We start from the raw sequence: 22173 nt of genomic DNA on the forward strand, positions 1-22173 counted from the left end.
TAAATACGGTATATCCAAATAACACGCCCGAGATCATCTCTTTACTCGCACACAGCCACAAAGGCAAGTGAATTCTTGTTGGGCAATGTATTAGTGCTCGAACTAACACACAGACCGAATTTTAATGGTTCAAAGAATGTCAGGGAAAATGGTCGGCCCTCACGCACGTTCACTTCATCAAACGTGGCCCTCTTTGAAAAAAAAAAGTTTGGACACCCCTGCCTTAGAGCTTTCAGACTTTTGTAAAGGACCCCCAAAACCATATATTTTCTGAAAGCATATGACCTCTAGAATTAAAAAAAAAAAAAAGTGCTACTGATTTTTTTTTTATGCCCCTAGGGATTTGCGCAAATGTTTATCAAAACAATACAGGTATATTCGCAAAAAATACACAAAAAACATTAGCAGATAAAAACACAGCTAATTTTACAAAATTCCTGCTAAATCCATAATAAATATAAAAGCTTAACCTGTATGGAGTTAATGAATAACAAAAAAATTTAATTTTTACATTGCGCCTTTTTACAAAATGGTGAAAATCTAATATACGCAAAAATGTAAATATCCAGATTTCTCAAAATCTGAAGGTTTTCATTTTTCCCTTACAGCTTTCAAAATTTTTGAAAGGCCGCCCAAACCATATATTTTCTGAAAGCATATGACTGAAAAAAAGGTTCTACTGATTTTTAAGGCCTGCGGTATTTGCGCAAAGGTAAACCTTTTGATAAATCAAAACATTATTCTCATAAAAAATACACTGAAATCATTATTAGCAGATAAACACAAAATTTTACAACATTTATGCTAAATTCCTGCTAAATATAAAAGCTTATCCTGTGGAGGGCAGGAGGCGGAGCCTAGCGGAGCAGACATGCATTGTTAGAGCTCCACACCGCTGAGGAGAGAAGAGAAGGACAAAGCGGAGCCTGCAGGCTCAAAAGGTATCCATTTGAACCTTTTTGCCCCAGGGAACAAACTGTGAAAGTTTGGGCAGGAAATATGGTACTGGGAGGAAACCGTGGCAGAAATAAAAATCACCTCACAAAGAGCTCACAGGCACTCATTGTAGCTGAAGCAGCTCCAGTCACCTCACAATATACAGCATCAGGGCGCTCTCACAGACAGAAAATGTCACAGCAAGACTCTCCATTTGAGTCAGATACAGAACAAATCCTCTCACAAACTTCTCCACAAGCCTCCTCAGTATCCCCAGTAATATTATTACAATTTGAAAAGATGCTTCATAAGGCTTTAAAACAAACCTCAGACCAAATAACAAAAAGCCTAACCAAAGAAATAAGAGAGCTGGGAAACCGCACCGCAGCCTTAGAAATAAAAATGGATGAAATTGAAATTACAACCCAAGAAAATATAACAGAATTGGAACAATTAAAAGAGAATTTAATACTTCAAACTAAGCTCGAAGATTACGAAAATAGAGCCAGACGTTCAAACTTACGCATAAGGGGAATACCTGAAACTGTGACAGACCTGCAATCTACTATTACTGCTCTATTACAAGAACTAAAGCCAGATATCCCTATTGAACGTTTAGAACTGGACAGAGTACACAGAGCCCTCACAGCCAAAAAGAAAGATGGACCCCCACGTGATATAATCACAAAATTTCATTATTACAGAACGAAAGAACAAATACTAATTGCTGCAAGAGAAAAAAAGGAACTTAATTTTCAAGGACACAATTATCACATTTTTGCTGACCTATCCCAACTTACTATTACTAAAAGACGATCCATGAAACCCCAACTAATGGAACTGCAACGCCACAACATTATGTATCAATGGGGCTTCCCCTTTTCAGTCAGATTTAACTACCAAGGTACAATTTACAGAAGCAGATCAGCAGATGAACTACAACAAACCCTTTTAAAATTAAATCTGACAGAACCCACAAGCAGCAACACTCCCACACGCAGAAGAATGGCATCATCTTCACCTTCAGGCAGCACCCAGAAAATTTCAGAACAAAATGGGAATCATCATTCTCACAAAAGAGGCCGTTATGCCACATCATCCATGGACCAAGAAGATTCAATTGACTGACATCCTAATTCCTGATATCTCTTCATTTATTATACTAAGAGATGGTTCTCTATAAAAAACCTATATTTATAACTGAATGTAACTGCATTCTGATAGTCACACACTGTGTGGGATCATGTTACATTCCAGTTATATTTCTTATTACTTCTGATTCATATAGCCTTAGAATATATAAGTGAAATAAGGAAATTCTTGTTCAGTTATATATTATCAGGTAATAACAATAGATTTATTACTTTTTAGGACAAATATGTTCAATAATCCAGAAGTAATGGAAGCTTTTTCTTTCTTTTCTTAAAACAAATATATTATTACCTAACTAGTTCCTAGAATTATGTTTTTGTTTATTCTAATCTGAAGCAATACAACCTCAATTTTATGAGTTAACATATCTAAACAGTTACGTATGAATAAAATATGTAATTGTTTACTCTAAAAGGGTTAAAATCCCCAAAAAAATCAAACTATCTTCATCAATACCAAAGTTATTAACAGTACCTTTTCTAACTGAATTATTTAGCCTAGGGCAAGACTAACCATATACAACCACCCTGGAATAAATAATTTCAACAAAAACTATATTCTGCACTCCAATTAATGAAACATCATTTTGATGTCTTTTGACATAACACTTCTCTCCTGTAAGCGGAAGATCCGTGTACCCCCATTAGCCCTCCTCATTCTCCCAACCATATTATGTGGGAGTGTGACGAAGGCACTTATTCCCCTGAGAGAGATATTTATTCTCTTTCACGGGTAAATTGTGATTACTTGCAAAAAATAATTTATACAATGTATCATCTAATCTCGTATGTTTTTTGTTTACTCTTTACTCCAGAATTCACTGGTTTCTTTTCTATCTATTCATCTCTTCAGTCCACACAGGTTGATCTGCGCAGTCAGCTCTGCATAACAAAAAGTAAGTCAAAACTATTTGATCTATTGCCATGGCACCACTGAATATACTTTCCCTGAATGTTCAGGGAATAAATGTCCCTCAAAAAAGGACCAAAGCCTTCCGTACTTTCCATAACAAGAAGGCTCACATAGTATGCCTCCAAGAAACACACTTCACCAAAGATTCTACTCCAAAATATATTTCTCCTTTTTATCAACAAATTTACACGGCTTCTGCCTGTACCAAGCAAAGGGGAACTCTAATTGCATTTCACCGATCCACACCATTCACCTTATCATCAGAAATTAAAGACCCAGAAGGTAGATACCTGATACTCATGGGTTATATAATGGATACAGCAATCACAGTGATTTCCTACTACGCTCCTAACAACCTACACCATTCCTCTCACATACATTACAAGTGATTAATACACACAAAATAGGAACAGTGATAATGTGTGGGGATTCGAACCAGGTCCTCCTCCCATTTCTAGATAAATCACCTTTTACACCATCCAAAATAACCTCTAGATTACCTTTTTTCTCAACTTCTTTCCAAATACAATCTGGTAGATTCATGGAGAGAAAGTAACCCAATGAAAAAGAAATTCACTTATTTCTCGCACCCTCATCAAACCTTCACCAGAATAGATCATATTTTTCTAACAATAGGAATGATACCAGAAATTATTGCATCAGATATAATTCCGATTCCGTGGTCTGACCATAATGCAGTATACACTACTATAGCCTCAGCCATACCAAAAGCGCATGACCCAACGTGGTACTTACCGGACATAATGCTCAAACACCCACTACATCAGATGGCCATTGAACAAGCTTTAAAGGAATACATATCAATTAATAATACAACAGACATCTCCCCAATAACACTGTGGGAAGCTCATAAGCCTGTCTTGCGTGGTACAATACAAAGACAAATGGCACTATTTAAACGGGAACGCAAAAATCTAGCAAAAAAACTAGAACTCAATTTTAATGCAGCCTACATATCATTTCAAGATAATCCATCTCAGAGTACAAAATCTCATCTGGAAAAATCTAGATTGGAATACGATCTATTTCTCACTGAGTCAGTTGATAAATCCCTCAAACGCTCCAAACACAATTTCTACATGAATACAAACAAACCAGGTACATATTTGGCTCGGGCATTAAATTCAACTAACAAATCTTTCAAACCAATACGTTTGAAATTATCAAAAAATGTTTACACTTGTAATCCAGTTAAAATAGTCCATAAATTTCACTCACATCTCGCAACTTTATACAAGACAAACAATGAATTTAATCCTACAGAGGCTGAATCCTTCTTCTCAAAAATAACCTTACCTGAGTTATCTCAAAATCAAAAAAGCAGTTTGGATGAGCCTATAACTATAGATGAAGTTGCTAACGCCATAAAAGATCTAAAACTTAACAAAAGACCAGGCCCAGACGGCTACTCGGCTTTATACTATAAAACATTCTCAGAAATACTCTCTCCCATTCTCACTGAAACTTTTAACAAACTTCTAGATGGACATTCTTTTCGGCAAGAAACACTAATGGCAATTGTTTGTATGATCCCAAAACCCCTTTCTGATGATACTTCCTGTGTGAATTATCGGCCTATCTCTCTGTTAAACCTCGATATTAAATTATTAGCAAAAATAATAGCAAAACGCCTCAATAGCATTATAGGAAAATTAATACATAGAGATCAAGTAGGCTTCATGCCAAATAGACAGGCAGGCGATAATATACGCAGGGCAGTGTTATTGGCACATATTGCTAAAAAACGGAAAATCCCTTTATGTTTTCTATCTCTCGATATTAAGAGGGCATTTGACACAGTATCCTGGCAATATATGCAATATTCATTACAAAAATGGGGTTTTGGACCCCACTTTTTAACATGGATCAAAGCATTATATAATAAACCCAAAGCCTATATAAAATATGCTGGATACAAATCTGAAGCCTTTAATATCGAAAGAGGTACCCGACAGGGTTGCCCATTATCTCCCTTATTATTTGCCCTTATACTCGAACCCATGGCCCAATACATCAGAACAAACCAAACTATAACTGGCATTGAAGTAGGAGGTATTACACACAAATTATGTATATTTGCAGACGATATATTACTTTTTCTATCATCACCACAGGTCTCTGGTCCTAACTTAATACCAGCTCTTGATGGGTTTGCAGCCCTATCCGGCCTTATGATTAATCCTAAGAAATGCCTAGTGCTTAATATTTCACTCACAAACATGGAATTGATCCCGGCTAGGGCTGCACTCCCATTCACATGGGCAGAAAAATCAATCCCATATCTTGGAATTCATTTAACAGCATCTCATTCTGACTTATTCTCAACCAATTATCCTCCTGTATTAAGACAGATCACAAATCTAATAAAACAATGGTCGCAACTTCCTTTATCCTGGATAGGGAAGATTAATGCAATCAAAATGACTGTTCTACCCAAATTGCTTTATCTATTCAGAGTCCTCCCTATTCCAATTCCTTCCTATTTTTTGAGAATAGTACAAAAAAGAGCAACTTCGTTTATATGGGGCTCTTCTAAACCACGTATACCTATACACACACTACATCTTCCCAAAAATAAAGGAGGCCTGGGATACCCTAATTTTACTAACTACTACAGAGCAGCACATTTGGCCAGTCTGTCCAAATACCATGCAAAACAGGAAATCCCATTATGGGTATTTATAGAGGCTTCAGAAAATGACCCTCTATTAATATCAAATTTATTATGGCTTGATCCTAAAGACCGCTTTAAAATTCATAATCCCATAACTAAACACTTCTTATCTCTCTTGGATAAACTAAAAACCAAATATCAGTTACAATCTCCACACAATCCTCTCCTTTCTTTTATCAGAAATCCGGCCTTTTATCCAGCATGGATCTACCCAAATTCTTTTAAAGCTTGGACAACATCAGGCATTCAGACACTAAATGATTTCATAGCATCTAAATCATTCCTTTCATTCCCATCGCTTAGAGAAAAATATGATCTACCAAACTCTGAGATATTTAGATATCTCCAAATCAAAAATTTCTATACACCAGTCCTAAAGGGGGATACACCATTATCCCAATTATCCATTTTTGAATCAATCTGTACAAAAGATCCATTTGCTAAAGAAACAATTTCATCACTTTATAATCAATTATATGGAGTAGCAAATCTTAATAGACCCTCTTACGTTCAGAGGTGGGAGGAGGACCTGGGACGAACTTTAGAAGACACGGACTGGTCTAACATATGGCTCACATCTAAGTCATCTTCACCCAACATCTTAGCACTGGAGACAAATTATAAAGTCCTAACTCGCTGGTACCTTGTACCCGCTAGAGTGGCAAAATATTCACCTAATACCTCAGCTCTTTGTTTTCGAGGATGCCCAGAAATAGGCACATATTTACACCTATGGTGGACGTGCCCAGTAATCCAAACCTTCTGGAAGGAAGTCTTCGTGATTGCATCTAAAATATTTAAAAAAATAATACAACCAGATCCATATTTAACTTTACTTAATCTAAAACCGGAATGGTTAACACTCTCTCAATTCAAACGGCTGCAAAACAAACAGTGGCCAAGGCATGGAAATCTCCTACATTGGTACTAGCAGAAACAATTCACAGAATGAATAATACAATGTCCCATGCTAAGATGGTAGCCATCGATCAAAATCAAATTCCAAAATTTGAAAAACTTTGGCATCCTTGGATAAAACAACAGTTCCTGTCAAACTTCAATGACTCTGTCCTGTTGCCATGGTAACAGATTAAATGACTTACAGAGACACCCATTCTAAGGCTTCAAAGAGAACTAAAAAGAATAATAAACTGACGAGCGGGACAACCTTGTGGACCATACCTCTACCTTTCAACCCTTTTTCTTCTTTCTCTTTCCTTTTCTCCACCTTACAATTAAAGCTCATTATCAGAATTTATTTGACCTATATACACTCTACTTGTAAACGATATGTATAGTAGGTATAAATCATTTAAATACCTACAAAAGTGGGGCGTGTCCGGATGTGAACGGCGGCGGACGTGTTAGTGAAGAGCTCCGGGAATCCTATTCTCCATCCTAAGCCATCCGTGCATAAACAAACATAAAAACAGCCAGTCCACCTACCTACCTGTCCCTCTCTACATTGTGCCAAGTTCTGGGCCTGTATTGTGGAGGATCCGTCCGCTGCCATCCGAGGGGCCATTGATCCTGTGCGTCCGCGGCCGCCGCCATCTTCCGGGCCTGTGCACTGCTGGAGGGAGCTGTTTTCGGCCTCATCGCGAGGTAAGGGTCTCTCCCCTCGCCATCCTGCCGGCCCATCCATCTGCCTGAGGTGGCCTGGTGGCCGGCCGGGCCGCTGGGACTGTCTTTTGCGGTCGCGGCCTAGTGCGGCCTAGCGAAGCCTACCAGACACCGCTCTTTCCTACGCCGCGGCCCGCGGAGGTGCGGCGCGGGCGGCCGGTCCCGGGCTCCGGAGTGCGGACACTGCTCATCTGCCTCACCAGCCTTACCATTCACCATCCTACCCATTGTGCCCAGCTGCCCTGTGTAAACTGCCGGTGTGAGTTGTTTTGGGGCCCTGTTGCATCATCCTTCCTCTGCCTCTGTCCCTGAGCTCTGGGCCTTCCCTACCTGATATACCCAGCCATCTACCCCCCCTACCTAGAGGGATTGCTGAGAGGTGGAGGGCTGCTGGCGACCAAGACCTGCCTATTTGTGCTGCAACCTCCTGGTGTTCATAGCCTGCTGCAGATCTAGATTACAGCCCCCTGAACGCTGACCTGGAAGTCGATCGCCCGCTATAAGGCTCCCCCCCCTTGAGACTGACCAGATGTCCTCCTCCTCCTCCAAAAAGGGGAAAAAGAATTCCAAGACCGCGGCAGCCAATTCACCGCTCCGGCTACCACCGCCCCCTTCTCCGTTGCAGGATCCCACACTGATCGGACGACTCCGGGTTTTATTGGCCGAAATGGAGATGGATCCTGGGGGGGCCCCGGAGGCGGAAATATCAGCCCCATTGCCTCCTGATAGTACAGCCATGATCCTTGCTGCGATCAAACGGAGCAGGACCTCACTGCTGGTGCGCATCGACCATCTTGCGGAGGAGTGCAACCTTATAAGAAATGACCTCGACAAAATAAGGGGGAGAATGTCCGAAACTGAGTCTAGAATAACAGCCACCGAAGATCTTACAGCCACCCATGCCACCTCCATTGCCGAACTGCAGCGCACAGTACAGTCCCTTGTCGCAAAGTCTGATGACGCTGAAAACCGCCTCAGGCGCAACAACATCAGAGTCCTGGGGCTACCCGAGAAAGAGGAAGGGGATCGCCCGGCTGAATTTGCGGAAGAGTTTTTTAAAAACCTCCTGGGCCTTACAGATGTCCCACCCACCTACGTGGTAGAAAGGGCCCATCGGGTGCCCACGGGCCGTGTTATTCCTGGAAACCCCCCCAGGCCTTTTCTGGTCCGCTTCCTTAACTATCGGGACAGGGACAGGATTCTCTCTGAAGCTCGCAAACACCCTGCACTCAAATATGGAAACGCCTCTGTGCTCCTCTTCCCTGATTTTTCGGCTGACTTGCAGCGGAAGAGAAAAACCTTCAATGATGTTCGTAGGCGGCTCAGAGATAAGAACATAAAGTACAGCATGCTCTACCCTAGCCGTCTGCGGGTCCAGCATGACCGAACAATCCGGTTCTTCGACAACCCAGCGGATGCTGATGACTGGCTGATCAAATTGCAATGAAGCACTTTCCCTACAAAAGTTATCTGATGCACGGATTTCCCACATCCTTGCCAACTCTATCCTACCAGACTTCCTGTAAGCACCGGAGCCTCTCCAAGAATACATCGATAAGAGGTTCACACTTGACCCCCACGGCTTCTCTCTAAGAAGCGGAAGACCAGGTGCTTTCCATCAACCTGGAGGAATTACCGCCCGTCCCCTCTCATCGAGAAGGAACGCATGCCCACGGAAATGGCTACCCTACGAGTTTAAGCCACAAATTAAACAAATCTATGGACTCTGATAGAACGCTGTGACTTCAATCCAGGGTCGTGATTCGCTTAGTTTTATGCCCCTTGATTACCATTAAGTCACCAACTTTATTGTTTTAGTTTTGGGATCAAGCTACAAGCCAAGTTATGTTGGGGAATAGGCTGCGTGGCAGGGAGTTTTTTGCTATGTGTAGGGTTGATTTTTTTCCCTACAGTTTAAGTATGCTCACCGCTCTTCTGCTCTCTCTATATACATACTTCAGGATCTATCTGTGTACTAGACCGCCAGAAACTGTCTTACTGCCTTTATTTACTAATCTGATTACTCCTGCTAACAAATTTTTTTCACAGGTGTACTAATGTCTGAAATTACGCTGCTCTCTTGGAATGTACGGGGGCTTAACAACAAATTCAAAAGGTCCTTATTGTTTAAATACCTCAACACACACAAACCTCATATATTGTTTCTTCAGGAAACGCATTTGACTGGCAGTAAAGTCCTAGCCTTGCGCAGGGCATGGGTCCGACAAGCTTTTCACGCTACCTACTCCACCTATGCCCGAGGGGTAGCAATACTCATTAACAAGTCTCTTCCCTGTAAGGTTGTCAGGGTCATTACAGACCCTGGAGGAAGGTATATCATTTTATTGCTGGAAATACATACAGTTTTGTGGGCATTGGTAAATGTCTATCTACCCCCCCCAGTAGACTTCTCCATACTATACACTCTCTATGAGAAACTTGCACCCTTCCAATCTGCTCATGTATTAATTGGGGGGGACTTTAACTCCATTCTAGACGCTGTCCTTGACTCCTCTAACACACAGCGTAAGGGGAACTTGGATCTCAGGCACTGGGCTGACACTTTCGCCCTCACCGAACTCTGGAGATGGAAGCACGCTTCTGCCAAGGCCTTTTCACACTTGTCCTCATCTCATAAATCGAGCTCAAGGATCGACCTGGCGTTTGGCAGTGCTTCTGTTCTCTCAAAGCTATCCGAGACATCCTATCTACCGACGGGGCTATCAGATCATTCCCCCTTGGAGATACGCCTCGGTGTGGGTGGGAAGAATGACCCAGGCACCTGGAGATTGGCTCTGCGGTGGATACAAGATGAAACAGTTGCAGAAATTGTCACTCCATTATTGGACTCTTACTGGCCTGCCAATGAGGATACGGCTTCTGTGGAGACGGTATGGGAAGCTTTTAAAGCGACCACGAGGGGTTACTACATTTCGGCCATCAAAGCGGCAAGGGCCGACTATAAATTCTTGACTTCACAACTCGAAGACCGTGCATCTGAAGCGGCCGACTGCTTCGCACGTAGCCCCTCTCCGGAGGCCTATCTGCTATTGGCACAGGCGAGAAGAGAGTTAAACCTCCATTATACCACCTTAACGAACAATGATGTAACTTTATTGGCCGGTAGAATTTTTGAGTCAGGTGACAAGAACGGCAGACTGTTAGCTAATCTAGTTGCTGAACCACGTTACCAGACGGTGGTATCTGAACTACATACACCCGACGGGGAGACGATTATGGGCACGAAAGCCATACTTCAGGAATTTGGGAACTACTTTAGGGAACTGTATAGCCAATCTCTGCCTGTCTCTTCCGAACTCATGACAGAGGAAATCCGGAGCCTCTCCCTTCCCTCTTTGGAGCGGGAGGATGTGGAGGCTCTGGACGCCCAGATCTCCACCTTGGAGATTGAATTGGCGATCTCATCCCTTCCCCCTGCTAAGACACCGGGCCCAGATGGTCTGCCGGGAGATTGGTATAGGACGTACGCAAAGAGGCTGGCCCCCAGGCTACAAGCCCTCTACACACACTGTCTAGAGAATGGATCTCTTCCACCTACCCTGTATCAGGCCCACATAGTTCTCCTCCCCAAACCTGGAAAGGACCCAAGACTTTGTGCCTCATATAGGCCTATCTCACTTCTAAATTATGACTTAAAAATCCTGGCCAAGATTCTCACTGCTAGATTGGTTAAAGTATTACCCTCCCTTATCAACATAGATCAGACTGGGTTTATGCCTGGAAAATCCACAGACATAAATTTGAGACGAGTGTTGACACATTTGCAGCTTCCTCCAACCTCCTCCCAGACTAGGGTCTTGGTGGCCTTGGATGTGGAGAAGGCTTTTGACACAGTTATTTGGGATTACATGCATATAGTATTACAAGCCTTCGGTTTCGGCCCCACCTTCTGTAAATGGATCGCCATTCTATACAAATCCCCGACAGCACAAATTAAACTAGGGGGCATGCTCTCAGAACAATTCCAGATACAACGGGGAACTAGGCAGGGGTGCCCACTTTCCCCTTTCTTGTTCGCCCTGGTGATGGAACCACTAGCCACTGCCATTCGTAACTCTAATGCTGTGGTAGGCATACAAGTGGGCTCCATAGTTGAAAAATTAGCTTTATACGCCGACGACTTGGTGCTTTTTCTTAATGACCCTGGGCCCTCCCTTCGAGAAGCTCTTAATATTTTTTCTCGTTTTACAATTTTATCGGGACTGAAAGTCAACTGGGAAAAATCCCAACTCCTGCCTATCGACCCAGCGGCTGAGCAGGCGGCGGACCCCTCATTACCACTGTCCTGGGCCTCAAAGATCCGTTACCTGGGGATCAACATCACCCCCAAGGTGACAGATTTTATTGCCTTGAACCTTACTCCCCTTTTATCAAACCTTAAATCCAAACTGAGAGCTTGGGATAATTTGCCCCTATCTCTTATAGGTAGAATAAACCTATTCAAAATGAAGTGCCTCCCTATTTTTCTATACATCATCAGACACACTCCAGTATGGATACCCAAAAAATTCTTTACACAATTAGATGCCATCCTTTCTTCCTTCCTATGGAGGTCTGGATCCCCCAGGTTTAACAGGTCTATCCTCCGTAGACCCTGGACGGAGGGGGGCCTGGCCTGTCCAGACCTCCAAAAATATTTCTTTGCAGCCCTACTTGTCCACGCACATAATTGGGTAATCTCTGATGATACAAACGCCTCGGTGGTGCTGGAGGCAGCATCGTTGGGGTCCTTTGAATCACTGAGAAATGCACTATACAGAGGTCCCAGAGCGCCAGCGACTCTCACACACTCTATGACTTCAGTGATAAAGGTGTGGCAATTGCAAGTTTGTAAACATAAAACAGAACCAAACAGATGGTCCCCGGATACCCCCTTGTGGCTTAATCCGCTCCTCGCTGAATTTCACACTATACCGGACCCGAGCTTATGGGCAACAAGGGGCATTAGGATACTCGACCATATATGTAAAGACGGGGCTATCCTTCCCTTTGACACTCTCAAACAAAACCATGACCTACCCAATTGTTACTTCTTTAGATTATCTACAGCTTAGACATGCCTTCTCTTCCCAATTCAAAACTCAACCACCATTACTCTTTCACTCCACCTTAGAATCCCTCCTCCGGAATGATGAGCTGGTAAAACCCCTATCCACCATATATAAGGCACTATTACCATCAATGCATTTTGGGCTTGAAACTCTCCAAGAAAAATGGAGGGCTGACTTCCCTGAACTAGATACAGAGGACTGGGAGGATATGTGGGAATACCCTTTTCTTCAATTAGTGGCAGTGAAGGACCGTTTAATTCAATTCCGGATTCTACACCGGGTGTATTTAACGCCGCAACGGCTGAACAAAATTTATCCTGGGGCCTACCCTAGCTGTTGGAAATGTGGTGGCGTGGAGGCCGGTTTCTGTCATATGTTGTGGTCCTGTCCCAAAGTGCACTCTTTCTGGGTAGAGGTGACGCAATTTATAACCTCACTGTTAACATTCCCAATCCCGCTGACTGTACCGGTCTGCTTGCTTGGCCTGGTGGGCTCTTTAGCACACCGCACAGCAACTAAGACCCTCATAGGACTTCTACTTTTTTACGCCCGTAAAGCAATATTACTAAAATGGAAAAAACCTGATGCGCCCTCTCTGACCTCTTGGAAAGCCCTGGTCAATTCTACAATACCATTATATAAAGCCACATACCTCTCCCGTGGGTGTACTGCTAAGTTTGACAAAATATGGAAACTATGGCTTGACTCTACCTCCACTAATGCCGCTCAAGAATAGACGGTATATCTGACACCCACTAGCTCCTCCTTCTGTGCTAACACTTGCTAAGTCCCTTGTGACACCCCTATAGTTGAACCTTTAATGTCCTAGGCCTAGTACCAGAATCCCCTCTTGGGAAATCCCACTTTCATCGAAGACGAGTTGCACATTCTCCTTTCATAATCTCTCCAATTGGAGTGGTTGAGCAGTAATATCTAGTTTTTGTTTTGTATTTTAGCTTTTGTTTTGTATTTTATCTGTTTTTCTGTCGAAAACAGCAATGTAATAGGCAGATAACCTGTTGTTAGGTACCGATTTACATGGTACTTTTTGAGCCGGGGAATGCCCCAAGGTTCTGTCTCTGTAAACCTATTAAAATTAATAAAGAGAATTTAAAAAAAAAAAAAAAATACCTACAAAAGTAACTAAGGAAATTATATATATATCTTTAATTTAGGTTTACGTGAACCCAATGTTTAATATTTGAAATTTCATGATATTTACCTAAATAAACCCTACTGTAAAACAATAAGCTTACTTTATAGATCCTTGTAAACTTACTTTATGTATCTTTATAACATTGTATACTCAATAAACTTCTTTTGACAAGGAAAAGCTTATCCTGTGTATCAAATGTACGCAAAAACGTCTCTAAAATTTTGGATGTTTTCATATATCACATATGACTTTCAGATTTTGAAAAAGACCCCCACCAAACCATACATTTTCTGAAAGCACATGACCTATAGAGTAAAAAGAAAGTGCTACTGATTTTTTTAGGATCCTACGATATTTGTGCAAATGTTTATCATAACAATATTTCCTTAAAATTTTTTTGCTAAAAATCCACCACAATCATTAGCAGATAAAACAGCAAATTTTGCAAAATTCCTACTAACATTGTTATTAAAAGCTTAACCTGTATTGAGTCAATAAATAACAAATTTTGCAAAGTTTTAATATTGGAACACTGTATACACAAAATCAGCACTATTGTACTACTGTTACAGTTACTAACTGTTATTGTATAATGTACTGCAAAAACGAAATAATAATAAAAAACGTTATTTGAAAAAAAACAAAAACAAATATTTAACTTTTAAATTGCACCTTTTTGTGAAAAGCACAAAAGTGTAAATATCCAAATTTCTCCAAAAATCTGAAGGTTTTTATTTTTCCTTTATGGGGCGTACACACGGTTGGACTTTTTGGCTACAAAAGTCCGACAGCCTGTCTGACAGACTTTCGACGGACTTTTGGCGGACTTTAAACGGACTTTCTAACGACCGGACTTGCCTACACACGATCACACCAAAGTCCGACGGATTCGTACGTGATGACGTACACCGGACTAAAATAAGGAAGTTCATAGCCAGTAGCCAATAGCTGTCCTAGCATCGGTTTTTGTCCGTCGGACTAGCATACAGACGAGCGGATTTCTGGGTCCGGCGGAGTTAGGACGTAAAGAATTGAAGCAAGTTCCAAATCTAAAGTCCGTCAGATCTGCGACTGGAAAAGTCCGCTGAAAGTCCAGGGAAGCCCACACACGATCGGATTGTCCGCTGGATTTGGTCCGTCGGCGTCCGTCAGACTTTTGTAGCCGAAAAGTCAGATCGTGTGTACGCCCCATTAGATCTTTCAGAATTTGTTAAAGACCCCCAAAGCCATATATTTTCTGAAAGCACATGGCCTGTAGAATAAAAAGAAGGTGCTACAGATTTTTTTAGCCCCACAATACTTGCTCAAATGTTTACCAGATCGCTATTTTCACTGAAAAACGCAAAAAAAAAAAATCCTTATTTGCACAAAAAGCACAACATAACTTACAAAATTTCTGCTAAATTCCTACTAAAGCCTCACTCAATGGGGGTGTGCTACATCGTACGCCCATGCAGGGCTGTATTTACCCGCATGGAACACCTGTGCATTCCTGTGCAGCCGCTCATCAATAGGATTGCCTGCATGGGATGCATGGAACACCCTTGCATCCCTGTGCAGCTAAACGTGGCCTTGCTGTAATATACCCCACGTGAACAAGGCATTTGGTCTTGTTTAGACTTGCAGCTGGGGGTGGCAAAAATGCACGGTTAAGCTGCGTTTTTGCTGCCTGCCAAACGCTCCCCACCCCTAAAGAAGGGCTCCAGTCTCCCCCCAAAAATTAAAAGTCAGTAGCTATACAAATACTGTAGCTTCTGACATTTAATTAAGGACACTTACCTTTCCAAAGATCCAGTGATGTCAGCACCCGAGCTGATTCAATTGGCTTCGGGTGCAGGTGCTGGCATCTTGACTAAGGGAAACCTCTGTGCATAAGTGTGTTGCGCTGCGCTTTGTGAATGGTCCCGCATTCTTCTGTGTGTATCTCAGAGGGCTGCAGGGGGAAGGAGGAGGGGCCAGTTTTGTAGATTGCTATAGCGATCTTACCTGGAAGTGGGAGCCTGTCAAAACCAGGTACCTGCTCCCCCCTCCCCCCAAAAGGTGCCAAATGTGGCAGTGGAGTGGGGGAGGGTGCAAACAAGCGGAGATTCCCCTTTTGGGTAGAGCTCTGCTTTAAGCTGTAATAGCCAATGGACAGGGTGCTGATGCCATGATGCTTTGTGCCTGCGGTAAACTTGATCCAACTTGTAGTGATGTCTTTCTCTGAACTACACATTCATGTCAAGGGGATGCGCCGCAAACTCCCCGCAACCTTGCGCAATGCATGCGGTTGTGGTGCACTGGGCTTTAGAGACCAGAGAGATTTAGACACATGTCTAAATCTACCCTTACTATTTTTTTTTTCAACTTTAAGTCTCCATTTGGGTTGCTCCGGTCACTCCATCAGCCGGTTTGGTTCCAAGTAAAGAAGCTCCATCCGGTCTAATGACCCGCATTCGCAGCAAGGGATACCTTCTTTGACAGGGCACCGGTATCCCGTGAAAGAAGGTATCCCCTCCTGCGACTGCGGGTTATTAGACCGGATGGAGCTTCATTACTTGGAACCAAACCGGCTGATGGAGTGAATGGAGCAACCCAAATAGAGAAGATCGGGATGTCTTATTGCGTGTACAGGTTAGGCACAAGGCTCATCAACCACTGAATGCTGAGGTGGAGGTGTACTCCTTGGTCCTTGCGGGAGTGGTGAGACATCTGGTTGGCTTTTCCCACACAGAGAGAGATCCGTCCTAGAGCTGACATCAGATTACTCCCCAGGATAAAGGCACTGGCTGGGTATTAGCCGCAAGCTTTCCAAGCTTGCCATCTGGTAAGCATGTTTTCTATGTGGTGGAGGTGCACTTTCGATATGTTGGAATAACCTGCCACGATGAATAACCAATGGACATTTACCCATATGGGCTCAACTGATCATTTCATTTGATGATCCTGTGGATTTTCATTCACCTTCTATATACATTCACTATTAGGCACTGAATGTACATGGGCAGCGTAGCTCTTTTTACCGATTTCTGTGTACATCTCACAGTAGAGCTGCAGCTTTATTTAATTTGTCTTTTTTAATATTTATGTGTTAGCGTGGTAATTTTTTGCTTTTACTTTAAGCAATAAACACTGGACAGGAGAGCAACTGGCCAAAAGTGACATTCACACTATTTCTAAACCTAACTTTGCTGATCATTTCAAAGTCATAACCTAATAATAAGGAGGCATTTGAAATGAATATGAATACAGACATCTGTTATAAAGCCAAATTAATAAAATAATTCTAAAATAACTGCCCAACCACATCTTACTATGCTGAGCACATGCTCCCCAATCTTATCCACCTCAGTTCTGCATACTTCCTGGGAATATGGGAGGAGACTCCACATGCTTGTGCTATGCCCCCGATTAGCCCCAGCTCCCCACTCTCCTGTCTCAAGTGCTTCCAGACCAAAGTTCCTGCAGAGTTCTGAGCAGTTCATTTTTTCCACATATCCCCCACCTCATTTTCCTCACTCTAATGCCTCCTCAGCAAGCCTCTAGTCTAGTGGCTCAGTGGCTACCTCTGTTATTTTGTCAGCTTTAAACTATTTAGCTGATTGAGATCAGTAACAATGACATTGTCACTGCTCTTAGTGAGCACAGGAAATGAAAGAGGACAGATTGCTCTATCTACCTCTAGTTACAGCTTGGACATCCAGAATGGAAAAACAAAGATAGAAGACAGCTCAGCTGCTGTTTTATCTGTGAAAGCTGGTCCTTCTCCCTACTGCTGTGTGGATTTATTACAGTAATTTGTTCACCCTGTCCAACACCGTGACAGTTAATGCTCTATGCCTGAAAGAGCATTCTCAGCTGTGTTTCAGCATAATTTTCCTGCTACCAACGATACATTCCCCCCCCAGCTGACAGATATTCCGCTACATAAACCCCACTGCCCAGCTGACAATCTCTTCCCATGGATCCCGACACCGCTGACAGGCATTCTTCCTTGCCCCCCCCCCACAGATGGCAGTTATCCATCCTAAGGTCCCCATATTTCTACCCCCACATTTACAGTGTTTTGTCCGACTCCTGGCTCACAGGCATTCTTCCCTGCCTAAAAAACATCCCCATCTGCTTTACCTTCAGCTGACAGTCATTCCTCCCCAGATTTCCACACCCCCCACTCATAGACCTGTCTGCCAAATGCCCACCCTACCTGGCTGACAGACAACACTCCCTGCCCATCCCATACAATTGATAGACATTCTTCCCACAGCACTCCAATCATCCTTTCTCAGGACCTTAGACATTCTTACCTTGCATTGTTATCCCAACTTCCTATCACCCATCTGTCCCCAGCAACCTCACCCCCTCACAAAAAATACCTACCTGGCCTCCTCACTCTATACTGATAGTGGCTACAGGTGGACTGGAGGAAGGGCAGTGGGTGCAGATGGAAAAAAAAAGCTTGTTTTCAGTAAACCTGCTTACAATAAATGCTTCATATAAGTGCACAGATGTAACACCTATCCCCATTCCAAACCTACAACACACACACTGTACAATCTGTGAATACTGCCTGGACATTGTTCTCATCCTCTGCACTCCTCTCTTGAACAAGCTACTCAATGTCATAATGTACACACTTCTCACCAGGAAATACTGTTCTGCCTCATACCCTGCACATAGGGCTCTTTGTGTCCTACCCTCAACATTCCTCTCCTGCACATACTGCCTACCTGAACACTCAATGTCATACCTTACAAGAAAAATACAGAAAAGAGGGCACACCAGCCTAGAGCATTATCCCAAGTATATTTATTAACACTAATAACAAATGAAAAACTACTCACAAACATGTGGAAAAATTAAGCTTTGTAAAAGCCACCTTGTCGTGGCAATTAGTCCTTGAACCGGTAGTCTCCAGTTAACAGACAAGACATCGGGGTCTCTGCTGGCTGACGCGTTTAGAAGGAATACCTTCTTCCTCAGAGCCTCTGTCATGGTTATGTAGTAATGTTTGTCTGTCAGCTTAACTCTCCATATGTTCAGATTAAGAGGCCAGACACTCTCACCTGGCTGCTTAAGTAATCTCTCCTCAAAGCATGGCTCCACCCCAGCCCCTATCAGGGAACTCTATATTAATCTATGCACTGCAAGCCAGCTCTGCTGATCAATATTGTGTGTTTTGGCTTCCGTGTGCTCATTGCTCTGTGCCCTACGTCTGATCCTGTTTACCGACCTTGGCTTACTCTTGACTGTCCTCGTCTGCTTCATATCCTGACCTTTGGCGTGTTCCTTAAATATCCCTATCTGCTTGTTGCCCTGACCTTTTGTCTTATCTCCTGACTATCCTTTGTTGTCGCAGTCTGCTACTTCCTCTCTACCTTCCTGTACTCTACTGTGAGCATGAGCTGGGAGACCCTGGGGACCGTGACCTGGAGCCAGACTGCAGCGAAGTCCATCCCCACCATCAGGGGCCCTGGTGAACACCCGCTTGCTCTTAGATTCCGTGCCCTGGGAAATCCCATGCTCTAGCTCCCAGTATGATCCGTGTTGGTGCTCCAGAGAACCTGCTGTCCTGAACCACCCAGGGCTCCATCCGCAGCAGTCAGTCCGTAGGGTCCACTACCTTGCGGTGCACTCCAGACCCCCATGGGGTGCATCTGTCACCTGGACTCAGGTGACCTGACAGCCTCCAGTGCTTCTCTACCTTTTTTCAGTCAAGGATCCCTTAAGAATTCTGCACAATCTCGGGGCACACCAGGAGGTGCGTCTGAGCACATGGGCACTTTTTTATGCGTTCCTATGGATTGCGTTTGTTCAATGGTTTGCCCGATACGTGTGAAACAAGCAAAAAATAGGTGCCCACACAATTCCTAAAATCATGTGGTACCATGCCCTATAGTAGGTGTGAATGCATTTGCTAGCTGTGTGGGGGTGCCATTAAGACTTAATGGCACCCACGTGTGTCTGCAAAAGGCAGGACGTTTTTCTGCATTGTGGCAAAACACGCAATTTCTCATGCATGGCACCTGGTGTGAACAATCCCTAAAATGTAATATGTGAAGCAAAGTTCAGTGCTCATTAGGTTGTGATGCAAAGTTGTCTTTTACCTGTAAATATATGTGAGCAGTACGTTATGGCAGGATGAAGCAGTAGGGCGGGCCGTGAGCGGCATTGGTAGCGGCAGCTCGTGAGCGGCATTGGTAGCGGCAGCTCGTGAGCGGCATTGGTAGCGGCAGCTCGTGAGCGGCATTGGTAGCGGCAGCCCGTGAGCAGTATTGGTAGCGGCAGCCAGTGAGCGGTATTGGTAGCTGGTGGGTTGGCATAAAGAATAAACCAGCGATTTTTTTTTTTTTTTTTTTAACAGATTCTGCTTCCTTAAAAACTCAATAGTAGGTAACAAGGAGACCTTGGTAAACCTCTGCAAGTGTCCAACTCACTAGAGTGGCTTCATTTATGGCAGTCCGTGAGCGTTATTGGTAGCGTCAGCCAGTGAGCATTATTGGTAGCGGCAGCCAGTGAGCATTATTGGTAGCGGCAGCCAGTGAGCGTTATTGGTAGCGGCAGCCCGTGAACGGCATTGGTAGTGGCAGTCCATGAGAGGACTGCTGTCATACTCTCCACCTCCTCTCTTGCACATACTACCAGCTCTCATACCTTCTGTACTCCTCTCCAGAACATGCTTACTCATGGTCATACCCTCTTCTACTGCACATACAGCATGGTATCATACCCTCCACACTCATGCCTGTCATTATACCCTCTGAATTCCTTTCCTGAAAATACTTCCCACAGTAAGATCCTCCACACTCCTCTCCTGCACGTGCTGCCTGCTGTCATACCCTCCACACTTTCTCCTACACATACTGACTGCTGTTAAACCCTCTGCAAACCTCTACTGCACATCTTACCCACTAAAGTATACACTGGCAGAGTGTATATTCTACAAACTGTGGCAACCATGGCTGGAACAACATAACAACCAAAAACATATTACCATCACTCAAACAGGACAAAAACTGTAGTTGTGGCACCCAACCTGGTGTGTAGTTAAACCTCTGGGATTGGCTTCGTTTCCTTTTACCATTGCAGAGATGAAACTGAACCTGGACTGTGGCTACAATCGATTTATTATGGTATGGTGGAATTTCAACAACAACTTCAGCCTGAAACAAAAAACCGTGTTTAGTAAAATAAAAATGTACTTGTATTTAAAATCACATACAGCTTACCCATATATGTAAAAGTGAATTACAAGGTGGGTTGGCATAAAGAATAATCCAGTGATTTTTTTTTTTTTTTTTTTTTTTTTTACAGATTCCTCTTTCTTAAAAACTCAATAGTAGGCAACAAGGAGACCTTGTTAAACCTCTGCAAGTGGCCAATACACTAGAGTGGCTTCATTTATGGCAATTGGACCCACTAATGAGTCCAGAATGACTACCTCCTTCCACAATTCAGGACTCTGGTCCTTTTTTTTCTTTTATGAACCATAGTGCTTACAGTATTTACTATGTAATCACATATAATACTGTAGTACGTGTCAGAGTTTTTGTGAAATTAAAACAGGGTGGATTTGATTTAAATCAAGTCGATTTAAATCAGGATGTAAATCACTAGTAAAAAGGCTTGATTTAAATCAACTCGATTTAACTCATCATTTTTAAAGAGCAAGTGGATGACCACTAACAGCCGCTGCCATGATGGATCTGAAATGACAGTTAGTGTAAAATTGTGTGAATGCATCAATGCAGTGCATGTTATCTCAGCTTGCAGAGCTTGGATTCCTTGAATGAGTTTACCAAAATTGTATCCTCAATAGAAAACTATCTTTAGAAACTTATATAGATGAGATATGCAGAATTAACCTTAAGATGAACTCAATATCGCAGGGTCACATGAATATTTAATAATCTTAGTACCGTTGAAACATGAGAGCTGGTTTTACAAAGTTGTGTACAAGTCAATTAAATCCATGGACATGCGAAACTAAGAACAATAAAGAAATTTACTAACAAGAAACAAGTTTATTACTGGTTTTACACAGTCTGTGGTACAGCTGTCCTTGCATTGTTTAAGCAGCGAGAAATGCCAACAAGCTGACAAAAAAAGTCTATGCCTCTAGTCAAGCTAGGAAGACAGCACATTTTCTGCATGTATGGTTCCATTGTCTATTAAACTGAGAGAGTACACAAGGGAATGTTTCTGGAACCTCTCTACAATTGAGAGTGAACCAACTTTATTTCACTAGTCTTAAAACAAAATAATGCTAAACCTCAAGGAAAATACTAGAAAGGAAAAATACATATACAAAAACTGTGGAGTGTTCAAACACTTCAAATTATGTATGAACAGAGCATCATGCTATCTAGACCCAATGATAAAGAAATATAGTATTATGTATATGTATTATTCTAATACCTAAAATTGGATTTTTTTTTTTATATATAATATGACGATTCAGAGCCAAGATGGAAAACTGAGATGAGATTCACCTACATATTCTTTGAGGAGTAAAAATGAATTAATACCAACACCGATCTCTGTAAATCACACATCTTTAGCAAGTGCCATATGACATGAAGGTGCATTAATGATTAACATAATAATATTAATCACACCAGGGGATTGCATACATCCTATAGGGATAACAT

General features: G+C 42.6%; 1 protein-coding gene across 6 annotated transcripts in view; it reads right to left on the reverse strand.

Annotated features, from left to right (window-relative positions):
- The window catches only part of NFATC3 (nuclear factor of activated T cells 3), a 1265763-nt gene that overhangs the window by 257844 nt on the left and 985746 nt on the right, over window positions 1-22173 (reverse strand). For 4 of the 6 annotated variants that reach the window (XM_073605108.1, XM_073605106.1, XM_073605109.1 and 1 more), the window contains one exon: window positions 20517-20685. In XM_073605108.1, the coding sequence (XP_073461209.1) occupies window positions 20517-20685 (169 nt within the window). The remainder of the gene's footprint in view (window positions 1-20516; window positions 20686-22173) is intronic. The other 2 variants (XM_073605111.1, XM_073605107.1) reach the window with 1 other exon arrangement.

Source organism: Aquarana catesbeiana, linkage group LG11, assembly GCF_042186555.1.
Source record: "Aquarana catesbeiana isolate 2022-GZ linkage group LG11, ASM4218655v1, whole genome shotgun sequence".
Lineage (NCBI taxonomy): Eukaryota > Metazoa > Chordata > Amphibia > Anura > Ranidae > Aquarana > Aquarana catesbeiana.